Source organism: Arachis ipaensis, chromosome B07 (assembly GCF_000816755.2).
Source record: "Arachis ipaensis cultivar K30076 chromosome B07, Araip1.1, whole genome shotgun sequence".
Classification (NCBI taxonomy): domain Eukaryota; kingdom Viridiplantae; phylum Streptophyta; class Magnoliopsida; order Fabales; family Fabaceae; genus Arachis; species Arachis ipaensis.
In genome coordinates this window covers 30975477-30993467 of record NC_029791.2, presented here as the reverse complement: position 1 = coordinate 30993467, position 17991 = coordinate 30975477, and the positions used below count along the sequence as shown (strand labels likewise).

The following is a 17991-nucleotide window of genomic DNA, read 5'->3' as shown; positions in this document are numbered from 1 at the left end:
ATCATTTAATCAATTTATTAATATACAGTTAGACAAATAAATTGCTAATGAATTTTATATAAGATAATCAAATTCTAAAAAATATACTTTAAAATAAATTATTTTTTTTAAATAACGGAAACCAATATCTATTTAATGAGAACAATTTTTGAAAATTTGTAGAGATAAAATAAAAATATGTTAGACTCTAAACTGTTTGATTAAAAATTTTTTGAAAATCAATTTGAGTGTTTATTTAATATTTTTGTATTTTTCACTAGAAAATTACCATTTTTTATATTTTCTTTTTAAAAATTTTCGGCAAATAATAAGCTAAATATTTTCTTAGTAGTATCATATTTTAGCTATCAATATATAAAATATCTACCAAAAGAGAAGTTATCAATAAAATTACATTCATCAAGAAAAGGTAATTAACACCGGAAGAAACAAGAAACTCTTACTAGGCTACTATGTTCTACCATGTTTCAGTATGAAAAATTTAGATGGGACAAAATTGACTACACAAGATTATAAAATTCACTTAGGTTGATATTTACAAAAGATTAGAATCAATATAGTCAGATTATAGTAGAGTAGCTCGATAGCTTAGGTTGGTAGTTTAGCAGTATGTATAATAAGTTGTCTTACTTAGTAAATTAACATCGGAATTAGTTCGAATAGTGTAAGGAGTTTAGTCAGACAGTTATTAATGTGTAGCTCACATTGAGTGTATATATATCAGTTTATAATAATGAAATCACATTTTTTGCCTCTCTTTAATTTGTTATCTCACATTTTTTGAGTCTCCTTCTCTTGCGTGGAGTAACTCCTCTGCCTCACCATCACACTCTGCAACCGAACAGAATTTTCACATGGTGCGGTCAGCATGGAGTTGCAAAAAGAGTGTAACCACTCTGCACAAGATCACATCCTTGAGGAGATTCGTGTGAAGTAGTGCTTACACGATTCGATCATCAATGGAATCGAACGTGCATGACGGAGAGGCGAATTCGGAGAACCAAGCGTTCTCGATGAGCGACATGCAGAAATTCGCGCGCATGATGGTCCAATTCAATGCATTTCAAGTACAAGCGTCAAGATCCAAGACAAATTTGCTGCAAGATTCGTCTAGTCATTTCTATCTGCACCCTAGCAGCCCCTAGAATTTCACTCACGAACACTTCATTAATCACATTGAACTACCATTCGTAGTCAAGGTCAGTGAAACTTTCCCTCAAATCGAAGAACAAACTCCAATTTATCGACGAAACCCTAATGAAACGAGAGAGGGACGATCCTTCCTTCGGAGCCTGGGATCGTTGTAGTACATTTGTTTTGTCATGGCTACACGGATCCCTCAGTCCAGAAATACTCCAGAGCGTCTTATGGTGCAACAATGCTTACGAGCTATCGATGGACCTGAAGCACAGGTTCGATCAAGAGGATCTGTTCAGAATTGCAGATCTAGAAGAGGAATTGTTTTCGTTGAGGCAAGGTGAACTCACCATCACTTCCTACTATACTAAGTTGAAGAGTATTTGGGAGGAATTAGATGAGTTTAGATCTATTGCAATATGTTCTTGCCTTCATAACTGTGAATGTAGAAAGAATCTTGAAATGATTAAAGAGTACAGAGAACAGTCCCATGTAATTAGGTTCCTTCAAGGATTGAACGACCAATATGCGAATGTACGCTTCCAACTCATACTTGTAACACCCTTACCAACTGTAGCAGTAGCCTTCTCCTCGCTTTTACCAGCAAGAGAGACAATTGATGCACTATATGGATCATGAAGCAAGAATGATGGCAAATGCTGTCACTAATAATACATTTGGGACTTATCAGAACAATGGAAGTAGTTCAATTAGAGGAAGAGGTAGGGGTTATGGGGGCAGAGGTAAAGGACATGGCTGAGGGACACCTAAATTGTGCTCTCACTATGGCAAGAATGGTAACTTAGTAGACACCTGCTATCATATGCATGGATTCCCACCACACATGCAAAGGAACCAATTCATAGGGAATACTGATGGCTCAAGTGTAATGAACTCAGTAAATTTCATAACTGCTGCAAGCAATGAAGATAGCAGCATTAATCCAGAGGGATGAAAAAGTCAGTCTTGATGGGCTGCTTTCGGACAAGCAAAAGGAAGCCCTACTTGCCTTGTTCCAAAACAATGTAGTGACCCCCCAAATAATGAAAATTTGGTTTCTGTACATGCACCGTCCGTAGGTACCTTCTATCTTTTATCAATTTCCAGCCATATTTTAAATTGTCATGACTGGATTTTGGATACAGGAGCTAGTGCTCATGTGTCATTCTCACTTGATTTCTTTCAATCTGTTAAAACAATAAAACCTGTTCAAGTCATAATGCCAAATGGTTCTAAGGTTGTCACAACTGTTTGTGGGACAATTTTCTTCTTAGCAAGCTTCTACTTGACTTATGTATTATATATTCATACTTTCAAGTATAATTTTATTTCAATTTCAAAAGAAGCTGATGCACTTTCTTGTTCCTTTTTGTTTAATGCACATGATTGTGAGGTTCAGGAGCGACATACCTTGAAGACGATTGGAGCTGCTGATCAAAAAGGGGGATTGTATACAATGCAGATCAAACTAGTTTTGGCAGCAGCACCATAACTGATGCATACAATAAAGGGTGATGTAGCTAAATTTGTGACTCTTGTACACACACACAATATCATTCATACATTAGATGATGCAACACTTTGGCATCATCGTTTAGGACATATTTCATATAATAAGATACAACAAATGAGAATTGCATATCCATTCATTACATATCATAGTAGTGATGTACCATGTTCTCCATGCCACTATGCAAAGCAAAAAATGCTTGCCATTTAATGAAAGTCACACCAAATCTGAAAATATTTTTGATTTAGTGCATATGGACATTTGAGGACTTATAGCTATACCATCTATTTCAGGCCACAAATATTTTCTCACAGTGGTTGAAGACAAAAGTAAATTTACTTGATTATTTTTTTGAAAACCAAATCTGAAGTCAGAAAATTGATTGAAAGTTTTGTCCAACTTGTTGAAACTCAACACAATAAAACCATTAAGTGCATTCAATCTGATAACGGTCAAGAATTTTTTATGCCTTCATTCTACCAAACCAAAGGTATTATACACTAAACCAGTTGTGTGGAAACTCCACAACATAATGGAGTGGTAGAAAGACGACATCAAGAAATCTTGAACGTAGCCAGGACACTCATCTTTAATTCAAACTTACCACTCTATTTTTGGCACTATGCCGTGGCTCATGCTATCCACATTTTAAACAAAACACCTCACATTAAGATAGCACTTTGTAGCCTTTATCAGATCTTATATAATACCTTACCGGATATTAAACACTTCAAAGTATTTGGTTGTTTGGTTTATCCATCAACTTTGGTTTCTCATAGAAGAAAGCTTGACACTAGAACTAGAAAACATGTTTTCTTAGGATTTAAGTCAGGAACCAAAAGATATGTTCTACTAGAAACAAAAACACGAGAGATACTAGTCTCAAGGAATGTGAAGTTTTATGAACAATTCTTCCCTTTCAAAAATACCATTGGTCCCATTTCTTTAAAAATAACTACTAACTGTAAGTCATATGAATATGTTAATCATTTTTTCCACCATGATCCCACTTCGGATCCCTATACTAATACACAACGGCTGGATAATATAATGTTGCCAGCAGCACCTCATTCACACCATCATGTACATGATACGCCCCTTAATCTGGCCCCGGTCTTTGATTGCACTCACACACCCATGGTAGCATCTCAATTCACTCCTTATGCATCATCAATTATTCCTAATTCACGTTTTACACCTCATTTACATTCATAAGATTCTACTCACAATTGTAATTTAGATACATCGCACCCACCTGTACAAAATTCAGCACTATCTAATATGCAGCCAGAGGTGCGATGATCTACTCGAATTAAACACAAGCCTGCCTACCTCCAAGACTACCATTGTATGCAATTCACCACCACTGATCAACAATTCTCCAGTTAGTGCCACAAAAAATATCCTCTCTCCAATTATGTGTGCTTGAATTCTCTTTCAGCAGGTCACAGGGCCTTCTCGATTGCTTTATCTACTAACATTGAACCACGAAGTTATGAGGAGGCAATCACTCATAGTTGTCGGAAGAAGGTAATTAGTGATGAACTCAATGCTCTTGAAGAAAACAAGACATGAACATTGACTTCTCTGCCCAAAGGAAAGAAGGTGATCGATTGTAAATGGGTTTTTAAGACCAAGTTTAAGTCTAATAGTGAAGTTGAGCGACATAAAGCCAGATTAGTGGCAAAGGGATTCACCCAAACTATTAGGTTTGACTTTTTCGATACGTTTATTCTTGTGATTAAGCTAACTACTTTGAGAGTCTTGCTCACCATTGCTTCGACTAAAAATTGGTTTGTGCATCAGCTCGATGTTAATACCGCATTCTTACACAGTGACTTGCCCGAAGAAGTGTACATAAAGCCACCCTTAGGTCTTCAAGCTCCACCCAGTTCTGTCTACAAAATACAACGCTCTTTATACAGACTCAAACAAGCCAGCTGCCAATTAGGGGTGTTCATGGGTCAGGTTAAACCGGGTTTGATGTGATCCAAACTCAATCCAAAATATATACTAGGCCTATTTGTTAGACCTGAACCCGGCCCTGGACCCGATGAAACTTACACACTTTCGGGCCACAATTACACCGAGTGAAAACCGAGCCGTTAACATTATATTACCTTGATACCTTCTTGTAAGCTAGCATGTAAAAATATCCAAATTTCCAAGACTCTAACCATTATTTGACAAGGTAAAATTCACTTAGAAAAATATAACAAGAACCAACACTTCTCTAAAATTAAAGCATAACCACAATCAATACTAATATTGTCTAATAACACCAAATATTTAAGTCAATACAAATAACACAATATTATGCATTAGTCTAAAGTTTTATGCATTCTAAATATAAAACATTAATTTATAGTCTTATAATGACTAATAACACAAAATATTAAGGTTTACAATACTTAAATTCCACATAAGAATAGCCATCATTCATCAATAGCCATTAATGTTGTCAACTTGTTCCTTGTGATGTGGATTCATTAGTGAAACCTACAAAACATATAAAATTACTCATTTTTCATATAAAAGATTATTACTTGAAATAAAGAAGTCACAAATAATAAAGATATCATAAATGTACCTTCAACAATTTTCTGACTACTATCAAATTGATCAAACTCTTGATCTCCAGCTCCTTGTTTAGAAGGACACAACCAACTTTGAGTGCATATTAAAGCTTTAGTCATTAATGGTGACAAAGAGCTATGGAAGATATCAAGCACACGTCCACCGGTGCTAAAGCTTGATTCAGAAGCAACAGTTGAAACCAGAATATCTAAGATGTGATGGGCTATGAGAGAAAGAATCCTGTATTTTGAAGCATTCACTTTCTACCAAGTCAATATATCAAAATTCTCATCTTCTACAGTATCCTTGGCCAAATATCTCTCTACATCTGACTTGCCATTTGCATTAGCATTCTCTCTTTTTTGTTTTTTCCACATATTTACTCTATTTTTAGAAACGCCCTTGACATTAGCTGAGATTTTAATATTGTCATCTAATACAACACTAGATGAATCTTTACCACCATCTCTTCCTTTATCATCGGCAACCTCTTTTTCATAAAACTTATGCAACGTATCTAATGTGAGTTTAACAAAACCAGTCATACTAGTAGACACTTCCTTGTCATAAACATCCTCCAAACACCAATAGAGATAATCTAGTTTGTACCGAGGATCCAATACAATAGCAACAAGTAACAATGGATTAAATTTGTCAATCGGTCCCCAATATTTATCATATTTATATTTCATAGAGCATGTCATACTTCCTAACAATTCAGAATGATTTTGGCTCCAAGATGTTAATTGAGAAGCAACAGATGCAATTTCATGAAAATATTTGTTCGATCTAACATTCAAGGAAGATGAGAAACTCAAAGTTATCTCATAGAAGATTCTCAAAAAATCAATGAATAATCTAGCATGTTGCCAATCAAGTGGTGTAGGTGGACCAACTTTCTTTTTTCCCCATTATCCTCTCCAAACCATCTAAGAAAATCAGGTTATTGATCATAAAGTCTATCAAAACCTTTTTCGAATTTCTTGGCATGTTCCAACATTAGAAAGGTAGAATTTCACCTAGTTAGAATATCCAAGCACACAAGACTTTTAGATTCAATCAATTCAGCCTCAATGCAATCTTTTAAATTTTTTAGTCCTTTGAGGAGAGGACCTAACATACCTAATAGCATTTCTAATGCTTTCAATTGAAGTTTGTTTCTCTTTAATTCCTTCATTCACTATCAAATTAAGAACATGAGCACAACATCTTATATGCATATACTTTTCTCCACACACCAACTACCTCTTGTACCTAATTTCATTTGAAGATAAGTGATAGCTCCATCATTGGAACTTGCATTATCTACTGTGATTGTGAAAACTTTTTCAATTCCCCACTCTCTCAAGCATTTCTCGATTTCTCTTCCTATTGTATCACCCTTGTGGTTCTCAATTTGACAGAAATTTATAATTCTCTTTTGTAACTTCCATTCTTCATCAACAAAATGTGTAGTCAAGCTTATGTAATTATAATTTTGATTTGATATCCAGCAATCTATTGTCAAACAAACCCAAGCACATGACTTTGCCAACCATTCTTTTAGCTTTTTCTTCTCATCTAAATAAAGTTGAAAGCAATTTCTTTAGACTGTCATCCTAGATGGTACTATAAATCTTGGCTCAAATTGATTTAACATCTTGCGAAAATCCAATCCCTTCAACAACTTTAAATGTCATTTCATCAAGTACAACAAACTCATCTACAGACTTTTAACAATCTTCCAAGTTATAACTCTTAAAGGCTTTGCATAGATCCTCTTCTTCCTCAATTTTGGGCATATAGCCATGAAGTGTCCCCTTCTTCTCCGCTTTAGTAAATATCCACTTATGAGCATTTTTTAAGTGCTTATTTAGAGAATTTGTGCTATGTTTAGTAGGATGACAACCGTATTTTTTTTGGCAATGATTACCTTTAGCCTGGTGTTGTCCCTTTGTCTCAGTTAACGGAAGTTGAGTAAAATGTTATCAAACATACGATTTCTTTCTCCTACGAGCAGCTTTTGAATTCTCAATGTTTGTATCCTTATCTTCTTCATCAACTTGTGGTTCAACAGGAGTTGTGGCGGCATCAATAGCAGAAGCAGGAGGATTTTCAGCAGAAGCAGCAGGATTTTCAGCAGAAGCAACAGGATTTTGAGCTTCAATTTCCATTCTTGTATTCTCCTCAATCATAAAGATAGAAACCTTATAATAATGCATGAAGAACAAAACAATAATCAACTAAACATTACACTAAACAAAACAATAATCAACTAAACAAATTAGCAAAAAAAATCAGTAAACACCAAACGCATCAACAATTTAACATCTCTAAATTCACAATAATCAAAGTTCACAATAATAAAGAATCAACACCCACAACCTTAATCAGAATTCTAATAATCAAAATCAACAACCACATCCCTAAATTCACAATAATCAAAGTTCACAATAATAAAGAATCAACACCAACAACCTTAATCAGAATTATAATAATCAAAATCAACAACCACATCCCTAAATTCACAAATTTTTATAATCAAATTATCAAAATCCCTAATCTCTAATCAGAATATTAATTAAATAACAAAATTAATTGTTTACCTGAGAAGAAGACCGGAGAAGAGAGCGGAGCAGAAGGAGAAGGACTAGTAGAGGAGCAGGGAAGAAGACGACCGGGCCAAGCACAGATGCGACACATCACGAGAAGCAGGGCAGCACCGTCGTCCGTCGAACGAACGGCTTCGCCAGAGACTCAAGACTGGGGTAGTGGGGTGAGACTGCCTGGTGCGTGCTTGCTGGGAAGACGAGGACGGAGAGGAATATTTTCAGCTTCAATTTCCATTGCTTTATTCTCCTCGATAATTTGTGGAGGAATGCAATTATCTCCTCTTCCCATTGTTCGTTATCTAAACAAACGAAATCAAGAACAAATTCAACAATAATCAGCAAATTATAAAGACAGAAATCTTATAATAAAACATGAAAAAACAAATCAGTAAACACAAGTAATAATTTAGAAATCAGTAAAAAATTAGTGAACACGGAACAAGTAATCAGTAAACATATTAGTAATAAAGAACAACTCAGAATAAAAATCAGCTAAACAAATCAGTAAACACACATCAACACCCACACCTAATTAGTAAAAAAGCAGTAAACAATAAACACAAAATAAGTAATTAGTATACACATCAATAATCAAGAACAACTCAGAACAAAAATCAACTAAACAAATCAGTAAACACACATCAACACCCACACCTAATCAGTTAAAAATCAGTAAACACAGAACAAGTAATCACTAAACACATCAGTAATCAAGAACAACTCAGAACAAAAATCAGCTAAACAAATAAGTAAACACGCATCAACACCCACACCTAATCAGAGTTCTAATAATGAAAATCAACACCCACATCCCTAAATTCACAAATTTTGATAATCAAAATCCCTAATCCCTAATCAGAATATTAATTAAATAATAAAATTAATTACTTATCTGAGAAGAAGACCGAAGAAGAGAGCGGAGCAGAAGGAGCGGAACTAGTAAACAGAGCAATGGTGGGGCAGTAATAGAAAAGAGGACGACCGGGCCAAGCACAACAGCGTCACATCACCGAGAAGCAGGGCAACACCATAGGTCGTCACCATCATCAGTCAAACGAGGAGCTTTGCTGGTGATTGGGGTGAGACACGGAGGGCTGAGAAGACGAGTACGGGAGGAGGGGGCGACTGCGTGGTGCGTGCTTGCTGGGAGTGTGTCTTGCGTGGCTGTGTGCTGGGGGATTGGGAGTGGGTCGTGGGGAGAGAAAATGAGGTCAGGGGTCACCGAATCAACCTGTGAGGGAGGTAGTGAATGGACTGAATGTGTTGTTGCCCTAGCCCCTAATTTGAAATCTATAATTGTGTATGATGACCGAGCCACCGGGTTGGGTCCGGGTGACCCGAGCTATGGCCCGGTCCCAGTTTCAACCCCTTCCCAGATTTAATATTTTCTCTCCAGGTTAATCCCGGGTCGCTTTGGGTCCGAGTCTTCGTCGTCTGAAATCCTTCAGGCTCGGGCCTTCGGGCCGGACCGGGCCGTGTGCACCCGTACCGCCAATGGCACCAGAAATTATATTACGTGCTCATTCAGTTTGGTTATTCTCAGTCCAAGGCTAATAGTTGTTTGTTTACTAAGTCCCAGATAACTCTGATTTATTTGAATTAAAAAAAAAAGAGATTCGCCCCCTTTTTAATTGATTAGGGGGGTTGGTCCCCTTACGACACATGAGAATGCTCTAATTTGTAGAAACGTATGTTTCTATATATATAGACCCAGTCTCTGGTTCGACAAAAGGTCGAATTATGTGTAATAATAGCATTGTAGCAGCAGCGGGTATAGTTTAGTGATAAAAGTGCGATTCGTTCTACGGACCCCTTAAAAGTTAAGGGATCCCGCCCTCCTTTGATTCATATCTCGATCAAAAACTTTATTTCTTACTTAAAGGGATTTTGAATCCTTTATTCATCTCAATGAAAAATTCAAGGAATAATCTAAATTATCGTAATTTGTATCTAAGAAGAATCAATTCTCAATTGACAAATTGAATGTCCATGGAGTTTTGAAAAATCCAAACATCTCAGAAATAGATAAAGAGGTAGGAATTTATCGAACGAACCGCACTCCTTCGTATACGTCAGGAGTCCATTGATGAGAAGGGGCTGGGGAAAGCTTGAACCCAATTCCTACAGTGATGAATATAAGCGCAATTGAGATTCTTGGGGAGTTATACATTTGTGTATTGATAAGACCATTCTATTCATCCCCACTAAAAAGAGCGATTGATAATCTCGATAACCTAAACAAAAATACAGAAGTGAGCGTACCCCAAAGCTATCCTCTCTTCCCCTTTTTTAGCCAACCCCTTTTTTTCACCTTGAATTGGTCAAAGCCAATAATCTGATAAATAGAAGGCAGAGAGATCAGAAAGATACGCGGACGACTTGACTATAGTATAGGTCGGATGTTTCCGTGAGTAGTAAGCAGCAGATCTCCCCTCATTGATTTTGGGAAAGCAGGTGGCCGCCTGTGAATATGAGTTTGTCGCTAGGTATTTGACCAAATAGGATCGTTCAATTCCTATAGAACCTATCACTAAAATACCCCTGGGGGGGTAGGGCTAAGCGGAAGATCTTGGAAAGATCAAAGAAAGAATCTCTTCTTCCTCTGTAAAGAATTCTTTTAATAATTCTTCTGAATCTAATCTTTTCAAAAAAGCGCGTAAAGTCCTCTTGTGTTTACGAGCCAAAGTTTTAATACAAGAAAGCCGAATTATATATTTTATTCGATACAAACTTTTTTTTGAGGATCCATTATAATAATGAGAAAGATTTCTGCATATCCGCAAATACCGGTCAATTATATCAAAATCAGATGAATCGGCCCAAACGGGCTTACTAATGGGATGTCCTAATATATTACAAAATTTTGCTTTAGCTAAAGATCTAATTAAGGGAATAATTGGGACTATTGTATCAAGTTTTTTCATAACAATTTCTATTAGAAATGAATTTTCTAGCATTTGACTCCGTACCACTGAAAAGTTTAGCCGTACATTTGAAAGATAGCCCCCCAAAAAAAATGAAATGAATTCTCAAATAATTCGTTTATATGGATCATTCGGGGTTGAGACCAAATATCAAAATAACATTGCCAGAAATAAATGCGATAGTATCTCCATTTATTCATAAAAAAAGGCGCATTCTTTGAAGCCAGAATGGATTTTCCACTGCTTGAAGTGATTGTTACGACCACGAAGAAATGACGAATCCCAACTACGGATATATAAGAGCCAAAACTACTAAGGGCATTCCATCCAGCGTAAGCATCTGGATAATCTGGAATGCAACGTGGCATACCCGAAAGCCCTAAGAAATGCATGGGAAAGAGGGTCAGATTCACCCCGAAAAAAGTGATCCAAAAATGGATTTGACCTAAAGTTTCAGGGTATGTCCGACCAAAGATTTTACCCACCCAATAGTGAAATCCTGCAAATAAAGCAGTACATGAAATTTTAATGAATTTGAAAGAAATAGTATTGAGAAGTAATATGTATGGGACTCGAGACGCATCTATTTGTATCAAGGGTCCCGGATATGTAACTGCTCAAGACATCATTTTACCACCTTCTGTGAAAATTGTTGATAATACGCAACATATAGCTAACCTAATAGAACCCATTAATTTGTGTATTAGATTACAAATCGAGAGGAATCGCGGATATTATATAAAAAGACTAAAAAACTTTCAAGAATCTTTTCTCTGGGTTATGGCCTGTCAGGCCTCATTTTACCCTGTCTCGAATGCTTCTCGGTTCCATCCCATCCACACCACGCCCTTGTTTCTCCCGCTAGAGCTTGCCTAGCTGTCCTCCGCCGACGAAAACCCGTTTAGGCTCGTTTGTTTAGCAGAACAAATAAGACTTTCAAGCGAAATCCTTGATTTCAATTACGTTGATGAGTTGGCTGCTGTGTATTAGTATTTTTTTACATTGTCAGTCGGTACGGAATAGTGGCTGCCAAAAAAAAGGACCTCCATATTGTAGTTATATTGAGATATATTTCCAACTTGAAATTTATTGATATTGAATGCTGTTCTTTTTTGTTTTCGCTCTCATCTAATAGATTCGCATGGGACGTAATATCAGAGCGCAACATCCGCTCTTTCGAAGTGGTCTTTTTGCGAAAGGGCAATCCCAATGCCCCATAAAAGAGCTTAAGTTTTCGCTGTCGTTACAAACTAGTGGGCGAGATAAGAAACTTACAAGCCATATACACCAAACAAGCTAGCCACAGATATGCCCTAGTTGTGCACTTTGTTTTTTTATATCTATTAGGCTTTTTTTTATTTAAAAACATAATATAGCATCCCCTTTTGACTTAATTTGCTTCTGCAGAATAAACGCAGAATAAGGTTCAGATATTGATAGAATTCATACAATTCTTCTTTGTACTACAATGCTTTTGTGAATTTCGCTTCATTTCTCATATCATATTTGTCATTTAGTTTAGTTTTAATTTCGATTTTTCATTTTTTAATTAAAAAGGGAGTCTTTATGTCACGCTACAGAGGGCCTCGTTTCAAAAAAATACGCCGTCTGGGGACTTTACCTGGACTAACTAGTAAAAAGCCTACAGTTGGAAGCGAATTTAGAAACCTAGAGTTAAGTAACTTTCCTCGCATCATTTGGTGGGCCAAAAAAGCCATCACAGCTTATACCTTTAAAGGCTCAATGCTGGGGTTGGGTTAAGGTTGGAATCAGGTTCAGGTCAGGCCCTCGCTTATGGGTAAGCCGTAGTTGTCCCTCCAAATACGAAAACCTATAAAGTTTTAGTGCTGAGCCTTGTGCTTTCATTTCTAGTAGGCCATTTTCCTCGGAAAGAAAAAGGCTTAATTAAGCCCTCTAGTCGAGCTACTTCATTCCTCTAGTTCTTACCGTCGAGGTATACTGTCTTATAATATAAATAGTCCGAAATTGCCTATCGGCTCAGTTAGTTACACCAACCCTTTGTCTACGACAAACTTTGCCTTGAAGCTAAGGCATCTTTTCAGCGCATTATTCGGTTAACCCTTATTTTTTTTGTAATATTTCCTTAACTTAAGGCTATGAGCACTTCCACCTAAAGGCTTTCATCAGCTACCAACCTCAAGGTAGCTTTGCTCTCCTCCATCGCTCAACCGTTGCGCATTTTACATTATTAAGCAGTTCATCCCCCCACACCCGCATTCTGACCTGGCTGAAGCAGCAGCTATCGTAGGACTGGACTGTGACTTAGGTCCCTTAATCATATGAGCTACATCGAAAGTGGAAGGGGATCCCACCTACTACTAATATAGGTAGGCGTATAAGAAAAGCCCTTGAGCTCTTGTCGGAAGAGGGTGAATAGAATACCTACACAGTTGCATCATTCACTTGCATCCTTGTGTACGTGGATGACTTGGTTTTAGGGGGAATAATCTTAGAGAGATTGAGAGAGTGAAACACTTGCTTGATGACAAGTTTAAAATCAAGGATCTTGTGGAATTAAAATTCTTTTTAGGACTCGAGTTTGCTAGAAGCCACAGAGGCGTAGCAATGTATCAAAGAAAATACACATTGGACCTCCTTGAGAAATTTGGACTACAAGATAAAAAACCAGTCACCACACCTATGAATTACAACACAAAATTGTCAAAGTCATTAGGGAATCGATTGGACGATGTTTATGCATACAGAAGATTGATTGGGCGGCTGATCTATCTGACAAACACTCACCCGAACATATGTTTTGCAGTAAGTAAGCTAAGTTAATATCTGGATTGTGCAACTGATACCCATTTCAAGGGAGCACTCCATGTCTTGAGGTATCTCAAAGGTGCTCCAGCCAAAGGTGTTCTATTCTCAGCTTCAGACCACCTTAACTTGACAGCATTTTTCGACTCAGATTGGGGAGCTTGTCCCGGTACTCGCCGGTCTGTGTCTGAATTTTGTTTTTTCCTTGGCAAGTCCCTGGTGTCATGGAGGTGTAAGAAACAACAAACTGTTGCACACTCCTCTACTGAAGCAGAGTATCGAGCAATGACGCTCGCTACATGTGAAGGTATCTGGCTTTCCTTCCTTCTTCGAGATTTCACGCAACACCTCTAAAGCCAATTACCTTGTACTGTGATAACTAGTCTGCACTACATATCGCAACCAAATCCATGTTTCACGAACGAAAAAAAAAATATCAAGATTGACTACCACACTGTGAGGGAGAAAGTCCAAGAAGACACTTTGAAGCTGCTCCCTGTTTCATCAGCAAATCAGGTTGCTGATATTTTGACTAAGCCTCTAGCACCTAATCCTTTCTTGTCTTGTAAAGTTAAGTTGGGTCTGATTAATTTTCACACCCCCAAATTTAGGGGGGATGTAGCCAAATTATAGTGGAGTAGCTCGATAGCTTAGGTTGATAGTTTGGCAGCATGTATAACAAGCTGTCCTACTTAGTAAATTAACATCAGAATTAGTTAGAGTAGTATAAGGAGTTTAGTCAAGTAGTTATCAATGTGTGGCTCACATTGAGTGTGTGTGTGTGTGTATATATATATATATTAGTTTACAATAATGAAATCACACTTTTCGCCTCTCTTTGCTATCTCACACTTTCTGAGTCTTCCTCTCTTGCGTGGAGCAATTCCTCTGCCTCACTATCACACTCTATAACTGAACAGAGTTTTCACAATCAAAGTGGCATTAAGTGTAAATATCAGTGTATCAATATACACTATTGAGTATTGACTTACTCTTTTATTCCTTAAATATGTATGAAAATAATAAAAATATAATCAATTAAAATGATAAATTATTTATAATGTAAAATATATAATACATAGATTATGTCAAGTCAAAATTTCAAACCTTCAAAAACTTAACCATTTTACTACCTTTTCTTTAATTTAATCAATTTTCTATAAATTAAAACTCCCAAACCATCACTCATCAACACAACCACCGTGGTCCTTCCTTACTCTGAAGTCTGAAGATACAAAAATGGCTAACCTGACAACATCTTGTTGCAGTCACCACCAAGTTAGGCTTGTAATCCAAAACTGCCACCTTTGCATACAACTACAGTTGCTTGGATAAATTATGGTATTCGAAAATTTGTATTGGTGACAAAAATAACCTTAAAAATATGAACAATAAGTATAACACACTTACTACTAGAATGTCACGCTTCCGACTGCGCTATTCTAATAGTGAGGAATATTAAGACGACTTCCATATACTTAATAATAAAATAGGAGCATTTGTAAAATTCAAAATTGTATAAACTATCTCTCTCTATATAATAGGAGAGCAGCACATAGTTCATTGGCTGACAAGTGTTGAACTTCATTATGTGACATGTGGCACTATGGTAGTGTAAAAGAAACTTTCTCATTGTGTTGTTGCATCACCGTATAGTAGATTGCTAAATACAGATAGTGTTAAATACAAATGTCACTTACGTAGATAATTGTCTCAACCTATTGTTGAATATACAAAATTTTACACTTATACATACACAATATTATACTTGATGTCACATAATAATAAAAAAAATTAAAATAAGTTGAAACAGGTGGTAATCTAAAGTGGACACACAGTGACCAATTTTTTGCTCAATTCAAACCTATTCTCAAATATACGAGATAGTATTTTTTTGAAAGTATAATACAGTTATACATACACAAAGTTATACTTGATGTCACATAATAATTACATAAAAATTAAAATAAGTTTGAGCAGACGTCAACCTTAAACCAAACACTCATGAACCAACTTTTTGCTGAAATCAAATTTTTTAAATAAGAAAGTAGTACATAATAGGAGAGCAGTACATAGACCCTTGCTGTGGCTATAAATACAGACCTTTCCACTATATCTTGACCCAGTGTTCTGCCATTATTCTTCATAATTCTATTTTCAAAGAAATAAGCTAAATATCCCTCTGAGGCACCCAAAAATTTCATTTCATACCATCTTATATAAATACTAACATCCAAATGGTCGAGCACGTTGATTACCTACTTGACTTGAATCCAACAAAACTTTCCTGGAATTTCAAAGTTTATGTTATCAGGATCTGGGAAGTCCCAAGCAAGTATAATGAGAAGGAGGTTGGAAGCATTCAAGTGATTCTTCAGGATAGTAAGGTTTGTACACTGTGTTTTTAAATATTTTCTTCCGACTAACTAAAATATTTATGCTTCACCAGTAACTAACACCAAATCTTTTTAATAAAGCGATAGGATGCACGCTAAAATCCCCAGGTCTTTGGTCAGCAAGTGGAAGGGTTCTATTGTACAGTTTCAGAATTACCAAATGACCCACTTCATTGTTGTTGCTAATGATATGGGCACAATCATAACTCCAAGTAAATGGATACTTTGCTTCTCCCACAGAACACGAGTCATCTATGTGGAGAATCCATACTTTTCATTGGAAGCCTTCCATTTCAAATCTATACCAGATTTACTGAATGTTGATAAGTTGGATGATTCTGAGGATTTTGGTAAGTACATGTATTTTATACTGAAGCCTCCAATTTTGCCAAATCTTTCTAAATAACCACTTCAACGAAGCCTCCAATTTTTATAAAAATTTCGACAGCATATTCTCTAAAACTCGAACTTTTGCCACCCTTCAAGGGTCCCAACCAAACCATTTCTAAATCTCAAATCATTTTCCAATATACAACCAATTCTAATATCAAATCATTTCCAAAATCGAACCAATTCCAATTTTAAATCTTTTTCAAAATCAAACCAGTTCCAATATCAAATCATTTATAAAATCAAACCAATTCAAAATCAAACCGCTTCCAAAATCAACTCCTTTTCATATCTCAAATCATTTTCAATTCTTAGAATCATTTTCAATAAATCAACAAAATCAATTCCAATATCTCAGATAATTTCCAATGCCGATTCATTTTCATTATCAAATTAACTCCAAAACCAAGAAAACTACTTTTCATAATATTCAACCAAATTAACTTTCCAAATCAATTTCTTACCAACAACCGCACACCACTCAAGCAATTAGTAATTCAATCCAATAAACAACGACATCCATAAGACTCACATAATCACAGAAATATATTTTTCATATCAATATCTATTTATAACAATTTTATAATATAAAATAAATTTTAATAAAAACTCCTACCTCGAATAGTCAAAACCTACTAAACCAACGTGTTAAGAAAACCTTATCTCCTAGGACCGCAATCAACGGCATCAAATCCAACTATTTCCCGCAGCAGCAACAACCACAAAAGCACCATCCGACAATAGTAACTCAACCTTGAGATATTAATGTCGCAAGAACCTTAGTAATATATAACAGAACAGTGACTACAGAGGTTCAAAATGAGGAACAACTTGCTGTATTTATGAATGAGCAAGAGAATAAAGCAATGTCAGCTCCAGTGACGATGCAGCAGCTTGATGTCGCATGCTCAGCCATAGAACTCAGCATGAAAGACTCAGAACTCAAACCAAGAAGACAAGGGCTCCAGCGGTGGTTTTTTGGTGGCCAGAACGGTGGTGATGGCAACGGACAGCTCGACGGCAGCAAGGAAGCATGGCGACAGCACACGGCGGCACAGCTTCACGCAGCGGGTCGCGCTCCTCCATGCATCAATGGCTTGCGTCCTCCTCCCTCAGCGTCGTGCGATCTCTCTCTCCTCTGGGCTCTCTCATCTGTGACAGAAATGGCTGCGACGGCTCTCCATGAACGGTGGCGACATCAGTGACGAATCACAACTCCTCTCTCTCTCTCTCTCGCTTCCCTCTTCTCTCTTCACTTTCTTTCTTTCTTTCTTTCTTTCTTTCTTTCTCGATGGGTGAGGGTTTTGGGAGGGTGAATGGCGGCTGTGGAGAAGAGTGGAAGTGAGTTTGTGTGTGTGTGTAATAGATTCAAGGTTAGGGTTAGGTTTTTAATTTAGAAATTTTTGGATAGTTTGGTAATTTTAATAAAAATTAGGAATATATAGTAATTGAAAACAAATTTTAATCCAACAAAATTATATTTAAAGGAAGTAGCACTATTTATTCATAAACTTATAAATTATTTTCAAATAATTACTCTAATTCAAGAATTAGAGATTATAAAATCAATTTTCTTTAAAATCTTAAAATAATACTCAAAATCTAAATATTCAAAATTAAGCATATAAAACTCTCATTATTTTTTTAATTTCTAAAGCTTTAAATCAATAATAAAAAGAAAT

General features: G+C 36.3%; 1 protein-coding gene across 4 annotated transcripts in view; it reads left to right on the top strand.

The window, feature by feature from the left end:
• Nucleotides 1-17991, top strand: part of LOC107609469 (cytochrome P450 714A1) — a 46212-nt gene that overhangs the window by 20951 nt on the left and 7270 nt on the right. Inside the window, exons 2-3 of one of the 4 annotated variants that reach the window (XM_021107586.1) lie at nt 15838-15910; nt 16001-16269. The exons of 2 other annotated variants lie outside the window; for them this stretch is intronic. In XM_021107586.1, the coding sequence (XP_020963245.1) occupies nt 16008-16269 (262 nt within the window). In that variant the 5' untranslated portion in view covers nt 15838-15910; nt 16001-16007. Of the gene's footprint in view, nt 1-15824; nt 15911-16000; nt 16270-17991 lie in introns of all 4 variants that reach the window. One more of the 4 variants, XM_021107587.1, reaches the window with a different exon arrangement.